The sequence below is a fragment of the Lacerta agilis genome, chromosome 4, assembly GCF_009819535.1.
Source record: "Lacerta agilis isolate rLacAgi1 chromosome 4, rLacAgi1.pri, whole genome shotgun sequence".
NCBI classification, from domain to species: domain Eukaryota; kingdom Metazoa; phylum Chordata; class Lepidosauria; order Squamata; family Lacertidae; genus Lacerta; species Lacerta agilis.
The window spans coordinates 70,863,791-70,885,118 of record NC_046315.1 but is presented as its reverse complement, the minus strand read 5'-3'; the positions used below and the strand labels follow the sequence as shown (position 1 = coordinate 70,885,118).

Below are 21,328 nucleotides of genomic sequence, written 5' to 3'. Positions count from 1 at the left end.
TCTTTGCTCTCCTACTTTTAAGGCTTGCCAGGGTCTGGAATGCTTTCTAGTGACAACTCATCAGCCAGCTGATGCTCTCTCTCTCTCTCTCTCTCTCTGCTCCTCCTCTCCCATTATTTCCCAACTTTTCCCCTCATGCGCCTCTGAGCTGTGACCTCCCGCAAAGCACTGTTGTAAATCTATACTGTTTTCCTCTTTCTCCTTCTCCCTGGAAGGGTCAGGATGGGGAGGCGGTCACCACCACTCCTCCTCCTCTGCCCAGCCCCTGGCAGTCAGAGGGAACAGAGGAAGGGAAAGATCCATTGCGCAAGAATTTTAGCAAAAAGCAGCACATCTAGCCAGACAGAAAACTCCTGTAGCAGCTTTGCAAATTGATCCACAAGTCCTTCTCAGATAACTGAATTAACACAGGGCCCATTTGCAGTGGCTTGGGCAGAGGAACTCGGAACCCATTATTAAGCATGGATGAACAAATTGGGAACAGCCTTGTAGAATCATATGAGATGGAAAAGCCTAAAAGACCATCAGGTCCAACTTCTGGGCTGCAAGCCAGAATAAACAAAATCCTCTAAACAGGTAGCAGGCAGAAAATGATTTGCCTTAACAAGCAGTTTGCATCCTAGATTCACAGATCCCTGATTCAAGGAATAGATCTGGTGTGCTGAAAGCCATCCAGGTGTGAGGAATAGGCTGTAATGCATTTTACTTTTTCGCTGTTTGTTTTTGTTTGAAAACGCTCAAGTTTATTTTGTTAATGAGGGGCTGTGCAACTGGAATTAATTTGTATTGAATCAGCCCAATGTATGCAGATAAAGACTCAGGAAGTGATTTGTGGATGAGAACAGGCTCCCAGACACACCTGCATGCAGTAATTCTGCCGTTCTAAGCAATAACTCAGGGACGCAGGTGGCACTGTAGTCTAAACCACAGATCCTAGGGCTTGCAGATCAGAAGGTCGGCGGTTCGAATCCCCACGATGGGGTGAGCTCCCATTGCTTGGTCAGTGCTCCTGCCAACCTAGCAGTTCGCTCCAGAGGGAAGGTACTGGTAAACGGCGTTTTCGTGTGCCGCTCTGGTTCACCAGAAGTGGCTTAGTCATGCTGGCCACATGAACTGGAAGCTGTATGCCGGCTCCCTCAGCCAATAAAGCGAGATGAACATCGCAACCCCAGAGTCATCCACGACTGGACCTAACGGTCAGGGGTCCCTTTACCTTTAAGCAATAACTCAGAGATAGCACCACTAGCTGCCTCGAGTGTAGAGTAGAAGAACAGTATAGGACATTTCTGATGGTTCAAAGGAAAAATAGGTATGAAAGGAGAATTCCTGTATGACAAGATCCTGGTTAGGGGAGAGTACTCTCTGGTGTGGGAATCCCAGCAAAGATTTTAAATCCACAACATATTCAGTAAAATCAGGGCTCTTTTTCAGCTAGAACTCAGTTCTGGCACCTCTCAGGTGGGCAGCATTGCCATTATAAGAAAACACGGGAGGTGTTCATGTTGAGTGCCAGCGTTCCTTTTTCTGGAAAAATAGCACTGAGTAAAGTTGTTGGCATCCTTCTGTCTCAAGAGGCAATGGTGTATGCCTCTTGGGGTGAAATCAAATCACTGCGTTTGAAGCATTGAATTGACCACCCCGAGACACATGTCTGGGCAGTCCTGGGTTGCCCAGATGACAAGACCTCCCGCAGCCTCACTGATGTGGTCCAAAGCAAAGCAGAACAATACATTTGGCACCAGCTTAGCTGCAGGAATCGCTGGAGAGTGGCGTACAAGGCACCACCCATTCTGGATTTGGGTAGGGTTTACTTCCTAGTCTTTTCTTTTCCTGAAGATATTCTGCAAGGCAGCAGAAGTTTAGGATCCAATTTTTTCTTTTCTTAGAAGCCACCTTCCCATGTTGGCAAGCCCCACTTCCCTCTACAGTATGTGCAGAAACCACCTTCTTGGTTGTTGGATCTACTATTGGTCTTGTCCACTCAATCTGCCAGAGCCTGTCTTTGTATGCAGAGGAAGTCCTTAACTCACTGAGGGTTTGAGATCCATCAGCTACCCTCACCTGGTTTAGCCGGCCAGTCGAAGCCATTCTCTAACACCCCGTGTACCACATGCAGCAAACTAAACAATCGCATGCAACTAAGTCACTTCCTCCAAAGATCAGACATTTTTCAAAAGGCAAATGACAGGAAAATGCACTTAAAAGTGTGGGATAACACTTTGATGCAGCATAACCTCCCCACAAACTAATCGCAATGAATTCTCATCAAATAGCCAATGTCCTCTTATCCCCCTGAAAATATATCAGGATGAATGCTCAATAAACAAGTAGTCTAGCAGTATCCATAGCCTATATGGTGTGGGGTTTTTTGTTTGTTTGTTTGTTTAAGGGTTGGGTTTTATTTCCCTGCTTGTATAACCCAACTGCTTCACAAAAGGCAATTGGTTACTAATTGAACTCAGCCCGTCTTAGTTCACTGCTAACACAACCTTGCATAGTAAAATCCAGTGTTAGAAGACAAGCTGTTAATATTTCAATTTCATGGCTGCGTCATGCTAGGCATAAAGAGCTTTCAACACCTGATCAAATGGAGCTCTTAAAGTTTGAACAATAACATGGTTCACAGCCAATTGCTACACCTGCAGCTAAATTTTGGAAGTGCTACTTCGTTTTATGCTGGGCAGCTTGTCCCCAGGTCACAAACTCTGGAAATAAATCATCTCTCCCACACAGGCCTGGAATGAGCAGAATAAATCACGTTATGATTCTACAGGGAACTACCTAATAATAAAGTGAGTTTCCCTAATGTTAGCTGTGGTTACACATTTTCCCCAATGCTGAAAGATCCTTTGGCAAAATAATTCCCATTATCTCTCAGCATGCAATCATAAATCTTGGCTTAGATCAAGGAGTCAAATTATTTGACATCTCATATATATTCCAACAGACGGGGTAGGAAAGTCCATATAACTCCGGACTGTATATTGAGATACTTAAATAACTCCAATAAACAGCAGCCTAGTTTTTGTGAAGCACTTATCCTTGCAAATGCCAGCATAATGGTAGGAAAGTGAATCATCATTGTTGCTGTGGTTTAATGGGATTCCATCTTCTTCTCCATGTCTTCTATTGGAAAAAGCCCAACTTTTGAGCTCATGCAACTGATACTTGGGTACCCAAGACAGGATGTGCTGTCATCCATTGGTATGCTGCCCATTAGGGCTGGGCGATATCTGGCTTTCAACATCACAATATATCACCAGCTAAAAATCACTATATATTGATATATCACAATGTCTGAAATAGGGATGAAGCTATGGGGTAGGCAACCTAAGGCCTGTGGGCCGGATGCGGCCCAATCGCCTTCTAAATCCGGCCCACGGACGGTCTGGGAATCAGCGTGTTTTTACATGAGTAGAATGTGTCCTTTTATTTAAAATGCATCTCTGGGTTATTTGTGGAGCATAGGAATTCGTTCATTTTCTATTTTTATTTTTTTCAAATTCCGGGCATGTACAGTGCATCCGAGTTGGCGCAGCTGCTCCTGTGGCGACCAAGTGAACTGCTGAACGAGCAGCGGCTCGTGGGGCTGCTCCATCCATAAGACAGCACAGACGGGGCAGCCCACAAGCCGCCGGCTGCCCAGCGGCCTGCCCGGCCATCACAGGAGCAGCAGCGCTGGGCTGATGGACTGCGCATGTGCGGCATTCCCGCGCATGCACAGCCCGTCCCAACGTGCGGCGTGACGTCACAACGCCCCGCCCCCAGGGGGTGCCTCCGCCATTGATTACAGTTATCTAACTCTTAGACACAGGACTGTCTTCGAAGCATTTGATGCAGAATCAAATGGCCAGATTATTAACTGAGACTTGCTGATCTGACCACAACATTCCAAGTGCTTAAAAATCTGGCATCTAGGTCTTTTTCTGGGCTCGATTCAGAGTGCAGGCATTGACTTACAAAAGTCTTCAATGGCCAGGCTATCCAAAGATCCGCCTTTTCCCATATCAACCTGACCATATGCTATAGTTTTCAACAGAAGTTTCCTCTGTGCCATTAGGCATTAGGCAGATGGCAACTGGAGACTGGACCTTGCGGCAGTGACATTTAGGTTTTGGAACTCCCTCCTCAGAAAGATTTGTGCGCTGCCCTCTCTTTTATATTTCTGGTGCCAAATAACATCAATATCATTCAGGTGAGAATTTGGGGAGGAAGGAGTTTGACATTTCATCATTTTATTGCTTCAGTTTAAACTTTAAGCTGTGTTTTATTTTTGATGTTTTAGTTTGATTTCTTGGGTAAGGGATAAAACATTAAATACATTGCATGTTGGCAGAAAAAGCAAAGGTCATACAGAGGATCTGAACCAGGTGCTAAACCGAGGGCCATTTTATTTTCTGCCAAGCACCAAAGTCACATGGCTAGCTCCTATGCCTCTGCTATTGGAGGGGAATTCTCTAGTTTCATAAGCTATGATTTAATTAATCATATAAATACAATATGTACAATACAGTGGTACCTCTAGTTATGAACTTAATTCATTCCGGAGGTCCGTTCTTAACCTGAAACTGTTCTTAACTAGAGGCGTGCTTTTGCTAATGGGGCCTCTTGCTGCCGCTGGCACACGATTTCCGTTCTCTTCCTGGGGCAAAGTTCTCACCTCAACGTAACTCTTCCAGGTTAGCGGAGTTTGTAACCTGAAGCGTTTGTAACCTGAGGCGTTTGTAACTCGAGGTACCACTGTAGAGCATTTCTAAAACATATTATGCATTAAAAGATAGACAAGTGTTTTTTATATATATATATATATATATATATATATATATATATATATATATATATATATATATATTGCATGTAGTTTTCTTTTTCTGGTTACTTAATTTTTAATTATTATTTTTAACTTTTATCCTCTTTGAATTGGAATGCATGCTTCATCCCCCCCCTCTCTGCCTGCTCCCTGGTTCTCTTTAGTTAGGATCTAGAGAACCACACAACCATCACTCAAACAGTGTTTTTGACTTGTAATGGTCAAACAGCAACTAATTGACATATCAAAACTTGTTCCATAGCAAACCAGTTAACCTGGTTTCAGTCTATTCAGTTGTGCACATTTGCAAGATACTTGGAACGCCTTCCTTCTCTTACGTCATTTGAGTCTCTATGTAACAAATCAAAATATGGCATGAAAGGAGTTGCGTCTTTAATTTATAGCATTATTTTAAAACAATAGGCAGGTGATACAGGAGGTCTCCAGACAGTGTGGGGAAGAGACTTGGGGATCATAATTGCAGATAATAAATGGCCATCAGTTTGGTACAACCCGTCCCTACAAACAATCCCTGCTCATTTGCAGGACGCTTCTCTTAAAATTATATTTCGCTGGCACTGCAATCCATCACGTCTAGCCAAAATAAACACTACCATCTCTCCCCTATGCCGGAACAGCTGCAGAGAGATAGGCTCATATTTTCATGCATGGTGGAGTTGCACATTGGTATACTCCTTTTGGGAAAAGGTGTTCCAGATTATTTCCAAAATTGCTCATCAAACCCTTCCACCCAATTCAGCTCTTGCCTCATTATCATTAGACCCAAATTTAAATAATAACCTTAAATGCAGAGAATTAGTATTTTTTCCATTATCAGCAACCTGATTAAGAATAGCCCGATACTGGAAACAACCTGTAGAAATCCCCATTGAAACATGCGTAAATAATATTTGGAATGTGGTTCTGTCGGAAGGCCTTACTCACCATAGAAGGGTAATTAAAGGCACTTCAGGGATAGACACTTTTGGCGAGACTTGGCTTCCATTCTTTTCCTTTAGAAATGAGACAGAATATACTCTTATTCTGCCCACAACACAAGAATCTCTGTGGAGAGGATACTTGAATTGACGATGCATAAATAAACGTATTGCTTGTGTACTGTGTACTGCATATGAAACTTAATAAGAATGTACCACTGGACATTCTCCAAGTTACTGTAGTTATATGTTGTTCTTGTATTTACATGAAAATAAAAAAAATTATTTAGATTACAAAAAATCCACTTATGCATTTAAGATGCGTTTCAAAAACCAATTTGTGGGGAAACATTCCATTGGGTGTATGCAACACAAAACAGCCAGCTTTCAGAACGATCCCATTCTTTTTTTTTTTTTTGCTCTGCTAATGATTAGTTGTACTGCTTGGTTTATGTCACTAGGTGTCAGTGTAGTACTGAATGCACAGCTAAGAGCACAAACTCACTAAAGTGAGGCTCTTTGCAAACAAATGGATTTTCATTAATTTCCTGTTCCCTATGGCTGTAATCCTGTGTTTCCTTAAGTGTCTGTGTTCCATTAAGTGTCCCATTAGCCCTGTTGGACACAGTGATATTTGCTTTTAAGTAAACAAACATCAGCTGGACTGTGCTGTAAGGGACCCCCCCCCCCCCGGCTCTGTGGGACAACACTATATTTCTTTAATAAAAACAAGCAATTAGACTTATAGCCTCCCCCCCAAAAGAGAATATTTCCAAGTGTGGTATGTTGTGTGAGTTTAATGCAAAATATATCATGGTATAGAAAAGAGAAGCAAAATAAATGGAAGATAAATGGAAGAAAACAGAAGCAAAATAATTGGAAGAGAAGAAAAAGAAATGTCAACTAATATAGTTGTGTGTGTGTTTTTTAAGAAGCCAGCAACCAGTTGTGAATTTTTAATAGGGATTCAAATATGAATGCCAGTGAGTTGTATGGAAGTAGATAATCTATATTTTCAAATGCTCTTTGTGCTTAGAAACACCTTTGGAATACAGCACTTTTGATGAACTGAATGACACCTGATTATTTTCTATTTATATCCCGTTTTGATGCCTCAAGGCAGTAGCTATCAAAGGCACTCCAGAACAATGAAAAAGAACAACAAGGTGGTGTGTGGGTTGGCAGTGGACTTGAAATAATTGGAAACCCAGTCACTCTGGATGCCCTGCTTTATTTTGGGGTGGGGTCGGACGGTTGAAGGCAAAAGCGAAAAGCCACTATGCACAAGGAAAACATCACCCGCATTGCTTGGGACCCTGGCTTTTCACTTATGAACTTAATGTATCAGGCATCCCAGACACTCCAAAAGCAACAAAATGGTTTATATAAATGAAACGCAATGTGGTGTACAGCATAGGAAAAATGTGAAACACATTGTGTGACATCTGGCAGTGTCAGAGTGTTGTGCAATGAACCTTCTAATGTAAGCAGGACTTCATTCTCTCCTCCTCCCTTTCATTTATGCTGAATTTCCTCACACCCCCAAATCTCCCCAAGAGCAGAAGCAGGGGCTGCAGAAAAGAGGAGAGGAAAGGGAAATCCCATCACGTCCATGTTAGATATTGCCCATTAAGAGTAATTTATCAGCTTAAGTTCATAAAGTAAGATTCAAGTAATAGCAGAACGTGGAGAGCTCTAACAGCAAATTGTAGAGAAGAAGAAGAAGAAGAAGAAGAAGAAGAAGAAGAAGAAGAAGAAGAAGAAGAAGAAGCCATGTATATTTCAAAAGGGTGTTTTATTAGATTATACAGAAATTTCATGAGACAAAATTCATGAGGTAAGATTTGATTAATTGTAAAATGTGGAGACAAATGAAACAAAAATAAATTTATAAGGTGTTAGGAAAATTATCACATAACACACGATACAAGATTCGGTTAATGATTAATCCACAAGTAGGAAAAATGTAATTCAGCAGGGCATGATGTGGCAAGGTGCGATCGATTATTAAATCTAGGTACCAATGATACTTACAAAATAAAATTAAACCTCTTCTTACAGCCACGTAATAGAATCAAATTGTAAAATTCACATGGAAAAGCTTGGCCAATTTAGATAATTATTAATGTAGGTATTAGCACATTTGGGAATATAAATAGAAATAGATATTAAATAAGGCTATTAAAAAGAATTTATATTTAAGAAAATGAATGAATTTCTGGTCATATAAATGGTAACTTTATTATTAACTTAATGTGGGTCAAGAGATCTGGGTGAGCAACAAGTGTGTTTGCATTCTGCCAGTTGAAAAAGACCTATAGGGCAATCCAATTCTCCTTTTGTGTCTGTCTTGAAAGTGTGGGGGTTGGATGGGCTCAAGCTGTCCTGGTTAGCACCCCCCTGGTCACCTGCAGAAATATGTCAGCTGGTGCTCAGTTTCCCCTTCTGTCCACCCTAAACAGGCAGACGAAAATACGGCTGGTGGTATTTTGATTGATTGATTGATCCATTGATTAACCCATTGACATCGGGGGCATATTCCCAATAGTGGGTCCTGAACCCCTGGCCTACCTAGCAGCAAGCCAGTATGTCAAGTCCAAAGTTCAAATCCACACAAACTAAGTCCAAAGGGTCAGGAAACCCAGTCCAAGGTCAATCCAAGTAGTCCAGCAGTCAGGATACAGTCCAGAATCAAACCCAAAGCACAGTTCCACAGAGGTCCAGGAACATCCAAGCAAAGGTCAATCAACATGGGCAGCTGAGCAGACACAGCAAGCCAGCTCTGCTTCCCTTGTGTACTTTGCAGGCTGATTGCAGCACCTGGACTTGATGAGGCAGGTGACTCTCCCCTGTTCTGAGCTGAGGAATCACACACCTGTTCCCAGAGCTAGCGAGCCCCACCTGGCCAGCTAGGAAGCTGGACTGTGGGCCCTGGCCTGCCTCAGCCTCCTAGAGCTCCCTACTTGCTGCTCCCTACACCTCAAAGCCCGCTGTGTTCGTGGAGATAAGGGCCCCTCTGGCTCTGCTGATGGGTCCTGTGCTTTGACCCCCTCGCTATCTTCCGTCACCTTGTGAGTATTTCCTTCCCCATCCCCTGCTTCTCCTGGTGTGTCCCAGTTCCAGCTATACCCCTTTGCCGGGATCCTCTTCCACCTCCCCATCGTCCTGCTGCGGTTGCTAACCCTAAAAGAAGCCTTTCAGTGGGCATTTGATCCTTAGCTGACCCAGCTGTTCTCATTGGACCCAATGTGGGTCTGATTACTGTGCCAGAATAAGGCTGCTGCAAAGAGAAGCCTGCCCTGCCATTTCAGCAGGGCTGAGGATGCACCAGTGTCCCCACAACTCAGTGAAGCCTCTGCAGATGGTGTGTGTGTGTGTTGCTCCCTTATTTATTTGTCCATGTATTCATGGTATTTTAGTATTTTTAATAACGGTTCTACTGCTTCATGGATGTTACAGTTACATGTTTTTATTGAATTTTACTATGTATGTGGGTTGTTGGAATTTTTGACTGACTGGTAGTACGTCACTTTGGGCAAGATAAAGTGACTATCAAATTCAATAAATAAATAAAAAACATTACTCTTATGTAGAACCACCTTATATGTTGGTTCAGTGCCCATTCTGCTGTCCGAATGCCATGAACCTGGCATGCCCGACCTTTGATCCTCACTGGTCATTTGATTTCAGAACAATGTGGCTAAACTCACAAACTGAATGTCAGGTCACACATTGACCTGGTATGTGTGTTCTACATTTGATGTAGAAGCCTAGGTACTGGATCCATCCTGTAGGAAAAAATGAGGTCAGTGAGACCCTTTTCCTTCCCATGGAAGGACTCAATGCATAGCCTGACCCATAGGATACAAGCAGTCTTGCTTAATGTAGCAAATTCCAACACTTCAATATACCATTCTTTTAATCATATAGGTGCTGGTGGTATTTTTTCTTCTTCTAATACTTTTTATAAGGTATCCATGCTACTGCAGTCATAAAGAACAATAGCTTCTTCTTGTCCTTTGGTACCTAAGCATTCCAAATTTTCCAACATCGTTTCTTGCTAGTACTTCACCACCAGACACCCCTGTTCTTTTCACATTTCCAATAATTAGTGTTATATACTAGATAGTCTTAGAGGACTTGCATAGGATCTTACCCACAGTTTTAATGAATTATCAATTAGGTCTAATGATGCTGTAGTGCTTGTTTGTATATGTCCAGGTGTATTTTCATACACTACCTAGAATTGGTTCTCCAATTAAAACAGAATAACAGCTTTTAGAGAAAGCCAGTACTGCTTTATTTGATGTGTAAAGGAGATTCGTATGTGTGTGTTATACAGGAGGCATTTCAGGGAAGCCCTGTTGACTTACATCTGAGTAAACGGGATCAGACTAATTGTTTACATCTGATTCTGGTTTAAAATCTGAAATAAAGCTGATATAATTTAAATAATAGGCATTATAATTTGGTTTAGCTTTATTGCCATGCTTGTCATTCTAGTGCACACCAAATATCTACCTTATAAATGTGTTTATGCATAGTCTTACATAGTATGTCAGTTTCACATCATCAGTATTGCTGTATTCAACCTCTTCAACAACAACAGAACTGCATAGAAATAGAAAGTGCATCCTTTTACAATATGGGGATTACGTTCAATTTAGCTGCTGCTAATAAATCCAATATAAATTCCCCATCTGGTTTTTGAATCGCTTCTTTTAGATATCCTAGTAGGATGACCTTGATACATCTAAATCAGGCATGCCTCTAATGTGATTAAAGATTGTTTTCCATAATTTAATCTTGGGACAAGTCCAAAATCTCAGCCTTAATGATGTTAACATTCCCGACGAGAATCATGTCCCAAGTTAGATATATCTTTTCATCTGCGAGGAGTTGGGCTCCTATGCCACTGAGATTGGAGCTAGCAGGTTTTCTTCAGCTGTACCAGTAAGATAGTTGAAGTGCCAACATCTAAAAGCCCCCCCCCCCGACCCCCTGAAGTATAATATTGCAATGTCTGAAGAAGGAAGAAATAACCTTTCACAAGGCCATAAAACTGGCTCAAAGTGGGTCTTGTGCTGGACATTCCCTGACCATTAGTGAGTGTACAGAAGGAGCCCAAGGACAAAACTATGAAAAGCCCTTGCAGACAGAACCGTCAACAGAAACACTAAAATTTCAGTAGGAAGATAAAAATGAATGCAACCCAGGAGTGGACCCCAGGAACCAGGGCTAAAATGAGAAGAACAGGATGAGTGACTGTCAAAGGAAGCAGAGAGGCTTATAAAGAATAAGAATGGAATAAAACCCTTGATTCTTTTTGCCAAGGAAAGATAATTGGAAACTGTATTAAGCTTCTGCTTCATGGAGAAGAAGGCTAAAGCAGATTGAAAAGGGTCATGACTAAGTTAAGTAAGAAATTTGAGATAGCAATGATTGACTATTATCATTTAATATCATATAATTGTTTCAGGGATTCTCTTCTAGATCAGATTCATTTTTATCTGTTTACTAGGGGCTGGATCCCCACTCACTCCACTCAACCTCCTGCCTCTCACATAACACACATCCCCCCTAGAGTTCCCTCTTCCCACCCCATGCATCTACTAAGCTTTCTTTCCACCTCCCCAATCCCATTTCTGCAGCCCCTTCTCTCTTCTGTTCTGCAGCCCCTCTTTGCATCAGTTTTCACCATCATTCCCATAACCTCCTGCATCTTCCTCCTGGTACCTCTTCCACCCACTTATGAAGCTAACATCCCCTCCTCTTCTGCACACCCTTCTTAATGCACATTTTAGAAAGCAATTTCCAGAACTGAATGCATTTTTGTATGTTATTTTCATTTATATGCACACTTTTGTACATATTACTTAGCTGGAGAACTGCATTGCAAAATCCAGAGAAGTGCGAATATTGAAGGATGGCTGTGTTTTGCTTGAATCATGGAATCATAGCTTGGATAATTGAATCATGGAATTGGAAGGATTCATGAGGAAGCTCTAATCCAGGCATAGGCAAACTCGGCCCTCCAGATGTTTTGGAACTACAACTCCCATCCTCCCTGACCACTGGTCCTGTTAGCTAGGGATGATGGGAGTTGCAGTCCCAAAACATCTGGAGGGCTGAGTTTGCCTGTGCCTGATCTAACCCTACCCCATGCAATGCAGGAATCTTTCGTCCAACATGGGGATCAAACCCACAGCCTTCAGATTAAGAGTCTCAAGCTCTGCCAACTGAGCTGTGTGTTTTGCTTCATGCTTTGTTCCAGAAATTGTGAACTTGGCAAGTTCCCATTTAAATGCTAACTGAATCAAATTTATCCCACCTCCATACATGGCATATAAGGTTGCCTTATACTGTTAGAACATTGGCTCATCTGGCTCATCATTGCGTACTCTGACTGACAGCAGCTCCCAGATCTCTTTCTCATCATCCACTGAACTTCAGAGCTCCTTCATGCAAAGCTTCTCCCCTGCCTCCTGCCTAAGCAGTGCCTTTGAGAACTAACATGTCACCATTGTGACTCTACTAACTCCTGGAAGTACTGCACAGTTGACTTCCCACCCCTTTCTTCTTCCCCAAAGGCTTTCCAAGGAGCTCCCTGTCATTCATTGACTCACAATGTGGCCTTTGAATGGTCCCCTCTTGTGCAGACCAGAGAGCATCCAAGGTGGGGATGCAGGGAGATGTAAGGCACTCAACAGGCCAAGGCACTCAATGGAGACCAATGGTTATGTTCATTGTTTTATGTGCTTTGGTGATCAAAAATATGTGCATCATCGTATTGCAATTTTAGATGAAATCTCCCCTTAAAAAAAAACCCCATTAGGCATCTTTCTACCCCTGTGGGCTTTCCATTAAACAGAACAGATATGCCAAAGTCTTAATCATTTTGATATGTATTCTATTAAATGCGGTGCAAAAGAATTCAAACAGGAAAGCGAAACACTGTCAAATCCAGGGAGGCTGCTGTAGGTTTGTGCTGGCGCACATGGAGGCAGAATTTATCCCCTTGATTTACAGCTACAAGATTTGTGCTTAGTGGAAATTGTCAGATGTATTTTGCCAGCTCTCCAAATAACCAGGATAACCTTTATTCATGTTTTCATTAGTTTCATCAATGGCCTTCTTAATTAGAAACAGGATGCTTGGATATTACAACGTATGTGACAAACAACTAGACAGCTCTAAACATTTGTCATTTGGTGCTACCAGATGTCAGCCTGGCAGTGTTGAAATTTGGACACATTTCCTTCCCCCCTCGTCTTTCATGGAAAATAACCACCCTGCGTTAAGAACTGTTTCAAAGAGGTTGATTTGAGAAGGCTGATATCTCTTGCTGACATCCTTTAATCATTCTTCCACCTATGATATACATGTAAATGTTATGGTTCCTGACAGCACTTTCAAACTATTTTTGTCTGATTCCTCTGACAAAGAAACACTGGAGAGCTGGAGATCCATTTACAACCTGACTGACAGATTTGAGAAGAGCTAGCATGAGCATTATTCTACCTGCCCACCAGGCAATATGACTGCGGGGAATGACCTTTGTCACATGACCGAAGGCTCCAGACCCATAACTAAAATAAAGCCTTTAAAATATGCATTTTTGACTATTCTATTGTGTCACCCGACTGAATGGATGGAGAATCTATGACCTTCCAGTTGTTGCTAGACTGCAACTCCCATTGTTCATGACCACTTGCCAAACTGGCAAGGGCTGATGGGAGTTGGTGCCAACAATATCTGGTGGACCACAAGTTCCCCAACTCTTCCCAGCTGGAACATTTGATAGAACTAATAATTTGTGTTTCTATTTTCTTTAAGTGTGGAAGTAATTACATGCTCACCTTACTTACACTATACTCTTTGCTTGGCGCATGTGAAGCAGTAGAAGTTCTAATCGGGGTGGAGAACTGGTGAACCCCTAGATGTTGTTGGAATCCAACTCCCAGCCGCCTTAGGAAGAATGGTCAATGGCAGGGATGATGGGAATTGTAGTTCAGCAACATCTGGCTGTTTGTGCCACAAATTAGGCACCCGGTTCTAGATCATTTCAATATGACACGACTCTGGCCTTCCCATAGGCATCTGGGTAGAAACTCTGGAAAAACAGGATGTTTGGCTAGATAGCTTTTTGTTCTGATCTAGCAGGGCTTTTCTTTTGTTTGAAGAACGTATCAAAACTGATTTTCCACTGTGGTACCTCTCTAGTGCTCTGCAGGGGGATTCCACCTGCAGGCAGATAGTGCTACAGTGACATATGCAAGTTCCAGGGAAACTATATATTACCTTGTATTGTCGTCTACAAGTTTCACTGATTGTAGGTGTATAGGAGGGTCCTGGACCAAGAATCATGGTATACCAATGCATAGCTAAACCTTCCTAATAGGGAGGATTAGCAACAAGACAAGGAGCCAGTATCAGGGTGTAGTCAAATGCATGGTTTATTGCAGAAATAGAAATGTCAAGTAATAGCTTTCAAACTGGTCCAACAGCTTTTGGTTAAATCCACAGAAGGCAGAGAGAACTGGGACAGATAGGTCAGGCAGGAACAATGTGCTCAGCATAGAATCATAGAGTTGTAAGGGACACCAAGGGCTATTTAGTCCAATCCCTCGCAAGGAATCAACGAAAAGGCAGATACCTAAAAAGGGGGGAGGGCAGAGCAGTAGGCACCAAGTTAGAAGGAGGGGGCTAAATTAGTGGTAGGGAACCTATGGTCTGTGGGCCTCATTGGGCTTCCCTTTGGTCCATAATCCATTTAGTGCATCAGTCACTGTGTCCCCCAGAAGCTGTTGGACTACAGCTTGCACCAGTTGCAGCCAGCATGCCCAATGGTCAGGATGGATGAGAGCACCACATTGGCTACCTCTGCTCTCAAGCGGAAATGCCATGTTTTTCAGTTTTCCTCTAGCTTCTTTTCCTGGGGTTTGAGCCTGGGGCTCAATCCAAAGTTGAGAAGTAAGGCGCATCCATTTTCCCCTTCCCTTCTGTATAGTTTGAGGAGAAGAGACAGGATTTTGTGTCATGCCCATCCACTGGGAGAGTGATTGAGAACTCCAGGGACACAATCTAGGGGCCTTGTCTTTCCACTTTCAACACATGAAGAGAGCAGGGCTCATTGAGGCTTGCCTTCTTTTGCATCCTATTGTAAGTTCTTCAAGACGCTTGAACTCTTGACAACACAACAGGTGTCTTAAAGTTCACACTGCCCCAATTCAAGAGGAACGGATTCGGAGATTCACAGACCCTTTGATTGTGATCTGCCTACTTTGTGGTGCCCTTTGCCCCCCCCCCCGCCCCAGTCCATGCAATACTTCTTAAAATTACAACTATTATTGATTTCTAGAGGTCCCTCAATTATTTCATTTTGCAACTTCTCCTCTTAAGAGGAGCAGCAGGAAGATTGCCATTTATTTTCAGTTGCGTTACAATCAGGGTTACATTGATTAATCAGTCGTATTTGTTCCGATTTCCGTTTTTGATTGCTGAAGCCAGGGCTTCAGTTCATCTGAGGCTATTCTTTGGGTACAGCGTAAATGTCTGGATTTAATTAACTCTCCCAGATTGTCCTAGAACAGCCTTTATTCAACTCTACGGTTGAGAACAACTTGAATCTTACTACTGGATTATTATTATTTTAAAACCCTTCAGTTAGTTTTTACTCATCTCTCCCCCCCCCCATATATGACTTGTCAGCAATTACATAAAGTTTTAGAAAGACTGAAATTCATCCATGTCCACCCTACATTTAGTCCAAATTCAAATTTCTAACTTTTAATTAGATGGCCAAAAGGCTTGCATGGGAAAATATTTCTACAATGTATTGTATCATTATAAATTAAAGGATATTTCAGATTCTTGATTCCATTCTCTTCTTGCTATTTTTTAAACTGACCAGCAATGTCAAGTTTTAGAAATTTGCACAAGTTCAAACTGCAGAGGACGGGGGAGAAACGTCATGCCCAATTGGCAGTGAAGTGAACCCTGGTCTATTTGTGTTTCTTCTGCCTCTCAGGAGCTCACCATTTTATGCTCACAGCTACCCTCCGGGATAGGTTAAGCTAAGAAATAGCAACCTGCCCAAGGCTGTCCACTGATCTCTGTGTCATGAATAAACAGGAATCTGAACCCATGTCTTCACGGTTGAAATCCAACACTTTCCCACATTTGAGATTTTACATTTCACTACTACAGTCCCCATGAAATCATTTCATTCACTACTGTAATTAATGCTAGTCATGTAAACCTAACCAATGGGATTTACAAACAGAAATATTTGAAAGCTCCCCCCCTCCTCATTTATGTTTTATGTGCCTGCAAGATCATTAGTATTTTGAACTACCCAAGCATCTTGGGATGTGTGTACATCCTCAAAGGTACAAATGAGGAATGCAAGAATTGCTATGCTGAATCAGGCCCACAGCTCATCTAGCATCAACCCCCCTCCCCCCCCACACACACCATGGCTAGCCAAGGAAGCTCACAAGCAGGGCAAGAGAGAAAAAAATGCCTGCTGTTTGTCCCTAGTCGCTGGTATTCAGAACATGTCCCATTCTGAACATGGAGGCTCCTTGCATAGCCACTCTACCTAATCAAGAGGGATGCAGGTGGCGCTGTGGTCTAAACCACTGAGCCTCTTGGGCTTGCCAGTCAGAAGGTTAGCGCTTTGAATCCCTGTGATGGGGTGAGCTCCCGTTGCTCTTTTCCAGCTCCCACCAACCTAGCAGTTCGAAAGCATGCCAGTGCAAGTAGATAAATAGGTACCGCTGTGGCGGGAAGGTAAACAGTGTTTCCGTGCACTCTGGATTTTGTCACGGTCCTCCGTTGTCCCAGAAGCAGTTTAGTCATGCTGGCCACGTGACCCATGTCTGCAGACAAACGTCAGCTCCCTCAGCCTGAAAGCAAGAGGAGCGCTGCAACCTCATAGTCACCTTTGACTGGACTTAACCATCCAGGGGTCCTTTACCTTTACCTACTTAAGCAAGAACAGTGCACCACCAATGCTAATGCACCTTACAAGCCATGTACTGCTGCCAAGGTTCATGGACCAAGCCATGGCCACCTCCCAGCTACCCTGGTCTCATGCTGTCTGAAGGGAGGGTGATTCCAGGTAACAGAGGGCTGCCATCTGCTCAGCCCTCTTTAAAAAAAACTGCACCAGATAAAGCAGTGCTGGTGGGGGTATTTCTACAAGGCTGCCGTTTTTCAATCAGCCTCTGCATTACCTTGGAGGTCTCTCTGAAGCCAATCGATGGCTTCTAAAGTGGGGGCTGTTGCTATAAGAAGAGACCACACCAGGTTTATGAAACAGGGACAAATAGACCAAGTGTCCACCCCATTTCCCAGTTCCAAAATACTATAGGAAAATGGGGCATTCTGCTTCAGCCCTTATGTGGAGGTGTCCATGGTAGTCTATTTCTGTATATGCCCCCCCAAAATTTCCTGGAAACTTTAATTTTTAAGGGTGCTCGGAATTGTACAGCTGTGTGAGGTAAACTCCAGTCTGGGTTGTTTGTGTGCTTTAAATGAACTTTGAATGTATGGTGTATTCACAGCCTGTGTGGGTAGTGATATTATATATAGTTTAGTCACTAGGTGGCACTGGATTTAGTTGTGTCTAGGCAGAGGCAGAAATATCCAATTACTGTTCTTTTATTGGTATTTGTTTGTTTCATTTCCAACATTTGCATAGTGCTTTTCGCCACCGAATGGTCACAAAGCAGTTTCCAATTATGCTCAGTCAAGCAAGCTATCAGTCAACGTAGCACGGTATTTTAAACTCTACAACGCCAAATAAATTACCGGAGATTCCACAAATACTGTAGTCACAACATTTCAACACAGCAAACAACCCTCTGAAAGAGAAAGGATAAAGTTCACGTTTAGCTTAACGATTGGTATGTCCTCTAAGCTTTCCATGATACAATTTCTCTTCTGATCCCTGGCATATTGAGTCAGTTTCAGGGTCTTCCATCCAAGAGGGTGGGAGCAGGAGGAGCTGCAGATGGACTGAGGGACTGGCGGATGGTGAGGAGGCCAACCCACAAAAGCAGCCCCCTCCATTGAGTTATGGGGTTCTTCGCTCTAAATGTAGCTCCAGAGAGGAAGAAAGGAGGACTACAGCAGTGTTTTTCAACCACTGTTCCGCGGCACACTAGTGTGCCGCGAGATGTTGCCTGGTGTGCCGTGGGCAAAATTGAAAAATTACTTTATATATAGTCAATATAGGCACAGAGTTAAATTTTTTAACATTTTCTAATGGTGGTGTGCCTCGTGATTTTTTTCATGAAACAAGTGTGCCTTTGCCCAAAAAAAGGTTGAAAAACACTGGACTACAGAATCCTGTACACCAGAGTATACACAATGTGAATTCATTCCCAAGCTGTTGCTTAAAAAGATAGAGAGGGTTTTAGAAGAGTTCTTGGAGGGGGGAGGAAATTGCCTGCACTGTGCTGTTGTTTCAAAACAGATTTGAGATGGGAAGGCTATAATTACAGAAATGTTAAACATGATGCCCTGTGTTGTCTCCAGGGCACTATTAAATGCTGCTTTTTCTTTCTTTCTTTCACAGTGAAACCAACTGTCATTGATGTTGACATTTATGTTAATAGCATTGGCCCCGTGTCATCAATAAATATGGTAAGTGTCTTCCAGTCAATGATTTTATTGGCATCGCTGCTCATGCCATCCGCATCTGATCCCCTTAATTTTTACTAAAACATGAGACGAGGTGAAGTGTTATGGTTGCTGTTGTCGCTGTATTTTCTGATCTGGTTCTGCTTTCCTGACAATTCTTTGTCCCTTTATTGAGGGGGGCCAGGATGGTGCAGGCAGGGGAGAGCTGATGCTCAGCAGTATCATGCTGTGATCTGTCTGCCACAGAAAAAACACTCTTGAAAATGATGCATATTCCGTTTATCTTTGGGAAATATGCTTGCCCCGACGTTGCAAGCAACGGTGAAACAATGCTGACCGCAGAAAACGTGGCAATGTAAACGAACGCTGCACTCCTATGCATGTGTCTACTCAGAAGTAAGTCCTGCTACTCTTGGTAGGGTTTAGTACTGGGTAAAGGTAAAGGTAAAGGGACCCCAGACTATTAGGTCCAGTCGTGTCCGACTCTGGGGTTGCGGCGCTCATCTCGCGTTAATGGCCGAGGGAGCCGGTGTACAGCTTCCGGGTCATGTGGCCATCATGATTAAGCTGCTTCTGGTGAACCAGAGCAGCACACGGAAACACCGTTTACCTTCCCGCTGGAGCGGTACCTATTTATCTACTTGCACTTTGACGTGCTTTCAAACTGCTAGGTGGGCAGGAGCTGGGACCGAAAAACGGAAGCTCACCCCATTGCGGGGATTCAAACTGCCGATCTTCCGATCAGCAAGCCCTAGGATCTGTGGTTTAACTCACAGTGCCACCCACATCCCTTACTACTGGGTAATTGGGTATAAATAAATTGCAGTCCTGTGCTTTGCCATTGAAAGACTGTCCTGATATCTTTTGGAAGTCTGCATGTCAACATGGTGGACTCACTGCAGCCAAAGCATTGACTGCTGAACTGTCTTCAAGTTTGGGGGAGTTCAGGATATTGTAAGGGAACATCTGCTCCCCCATAAACCTTCCCAGAGGCTGTAACACAGATGGAAACTGATGTTGTGTGACTCATCATCCATCAGTGGTAGGTAGTGGCCATTGGAACTGGTACTGAGGAAGGCAAAGGAGTCCAACAGTAGGTGCACCCAAAGCCTACAATAAATTTGGACACGGGTGTCTCTGTGGTCTAAACCACAGAGCCTCTTGGGCTTGCCAATCAGAAGGTCGGCAGTTTGAATCCCTGTGATGGGGTGAGCTCCCATTGCTCGGTCCCAGCTCCTGCCAACCTAGCAGTTTGAAAGCACGCCAGTGCAAGTAGGTAAATAGGTAGCAGTGTGGTGGGAAGGTAAATGGCGTTTCCCTGCGCTCTGGTTTCCATCACGGTGTTCCATTGTGCCAGAAGCAGTTTAGTCATGACCTGCAAAGCAGTCTGTGGACAAATGCCAGCTCCCTTGGCCTAAAAGCGAGATGAGCACTGCAACCCCACAGTCGCCTTTGACTGAACGTAACCGTCCATGGGTCCTTTACCTTACTACAATCAATGGAGCCAACTAATTCTCATTAATATATCTCCATCTTCCTCCCTGTTGAGTGTCCAAAAGGCAATATGATAGGAGGAAGGAGATCACGGCTAGCACTGCCCCCTGGACAAGTTGTAAGAAGCAGGCTGGGGGAGGGGGTTGGCTGGGGGCAGATTGAGGTTGGTGAGGCAGTGCCTCATTAACCTTTGAAGACTAGCCTCCATTGCTCATCATACTGTAGTCACAATGCTGACTAGAAGGACCAGGGACCTTTTTCATGGCTTTGTAATTCCCGACTCCTAAAGATTTTTCACGCTTGGCCCCCTCTTGGACTTTTGGAGGTTTCTCAATCCTTTTTATTCTTCTGCTGCTGTAACTTTGTGAGATTGTAATTCGTTCATGGGCTCACTTCTAAGTAGACATGCACATGATCACACTTTAACATTAATGTTTTTTGTTTTTTAAAAAGCACTTTTTAAATGCATAACTCTTATTAGCAAGGCAAAAATACGTTTGTACTTATAACCACATTTGTTCTCATCCAGTGAACTTGGCAGTGGCATTTTATAACACAATGAATATCTCTCTGAGCTATCTGTAGAGTGCATATGCACAGTTAACTAACACTTAATGGTTTGTGGTGCACAGGCAAAGCTTTAGTTGCAGTAGGATATGCAATAAATTATGTGAATGAATCTGCTGGACTACAGTGTACATGATTTAATTCCATTTTTAGCAGTGATTCTGGCCATAAAGGACATTTGGAGCTGAACTCAGAAGAAATTAGGGATGTAGTCTTGTCCATACTTATTTGGGAGTAATTATCACTGGGAGTAAATCCCAGTCACAGCAGGAGTTACTTTGGGGTAGGGTTGTGCTAGTAATTCTGCTTCCTTACTTTTATTAAGGTACAGAATATCATGATGGTACATCAAATTAGTTTAAGCTAAATTACTCTTTCTCAGACTTATTTCTTCTTCTGTGTAACAATGCTCTTTGCTGTGATGTTCAGCTTTGTTGGAATGTTTGGTTTAATCTTACTCGCAACTGAAAGCTTTTAATGCCAATAATTTTATTGGGAAACAGCAGCTACCAAATTCTAAATAATGACCCTGATCCAGAGATAAATGTTGATACTTAAATGCAATTGAAAGGAATGGAATTGCACTTGCCACTGGCTTGTTCTGTTGATTTCTGTAGGACTTCAAGTAATTTTCTTTGAATCGAGGTTAATAAAAATCTGTTTTCTTTGCTTATTGAAGGGTTGGGGGTACCCCCTCAAAGAATTTGGTCTCTCTCTGTGTGTGTATGTGTATGAGAAAAAGATTTTTTTTTTTATCAAGGTGGCATCTGTGTGTGTGTGTCAGTGAGTGTTGAATTTGAGTCACTACAAGACCAGGAGTTCTTTCCTTAATTTTGCACTAGCTGGAGTAAACACAGGATAACATAAT

The 21,328-nt window shown here is 42.8% G+C and overlaps 1 protein-coding gene across 3 annotated transcripts in view; it reads left to right on the top strand.

Moving 5' to 3' along the window:
* GABRG3 (gamma-aminobutyric acid type A receptor subunit gamma3) overlaps positions 1-21,328 on the top strand; it is a 282,385-nt gene that overhangs the window by 12,898 nt on the left and 248,159 nt on the right. For all 3 annotated transcript variants that reach the window (XM_033147527.1, XM_033147526.1, XM_033147524.1), the window contains exon 3: positions 18,335-18,402. In XM_033147527.1, coding sequence (XP_033003418.1) covers positions 18,335-18,402 — 68 coding nt within the window. The remainder of the gene's footprint in view (positions 1-18,334; positions 18,403-21,328) is intronic.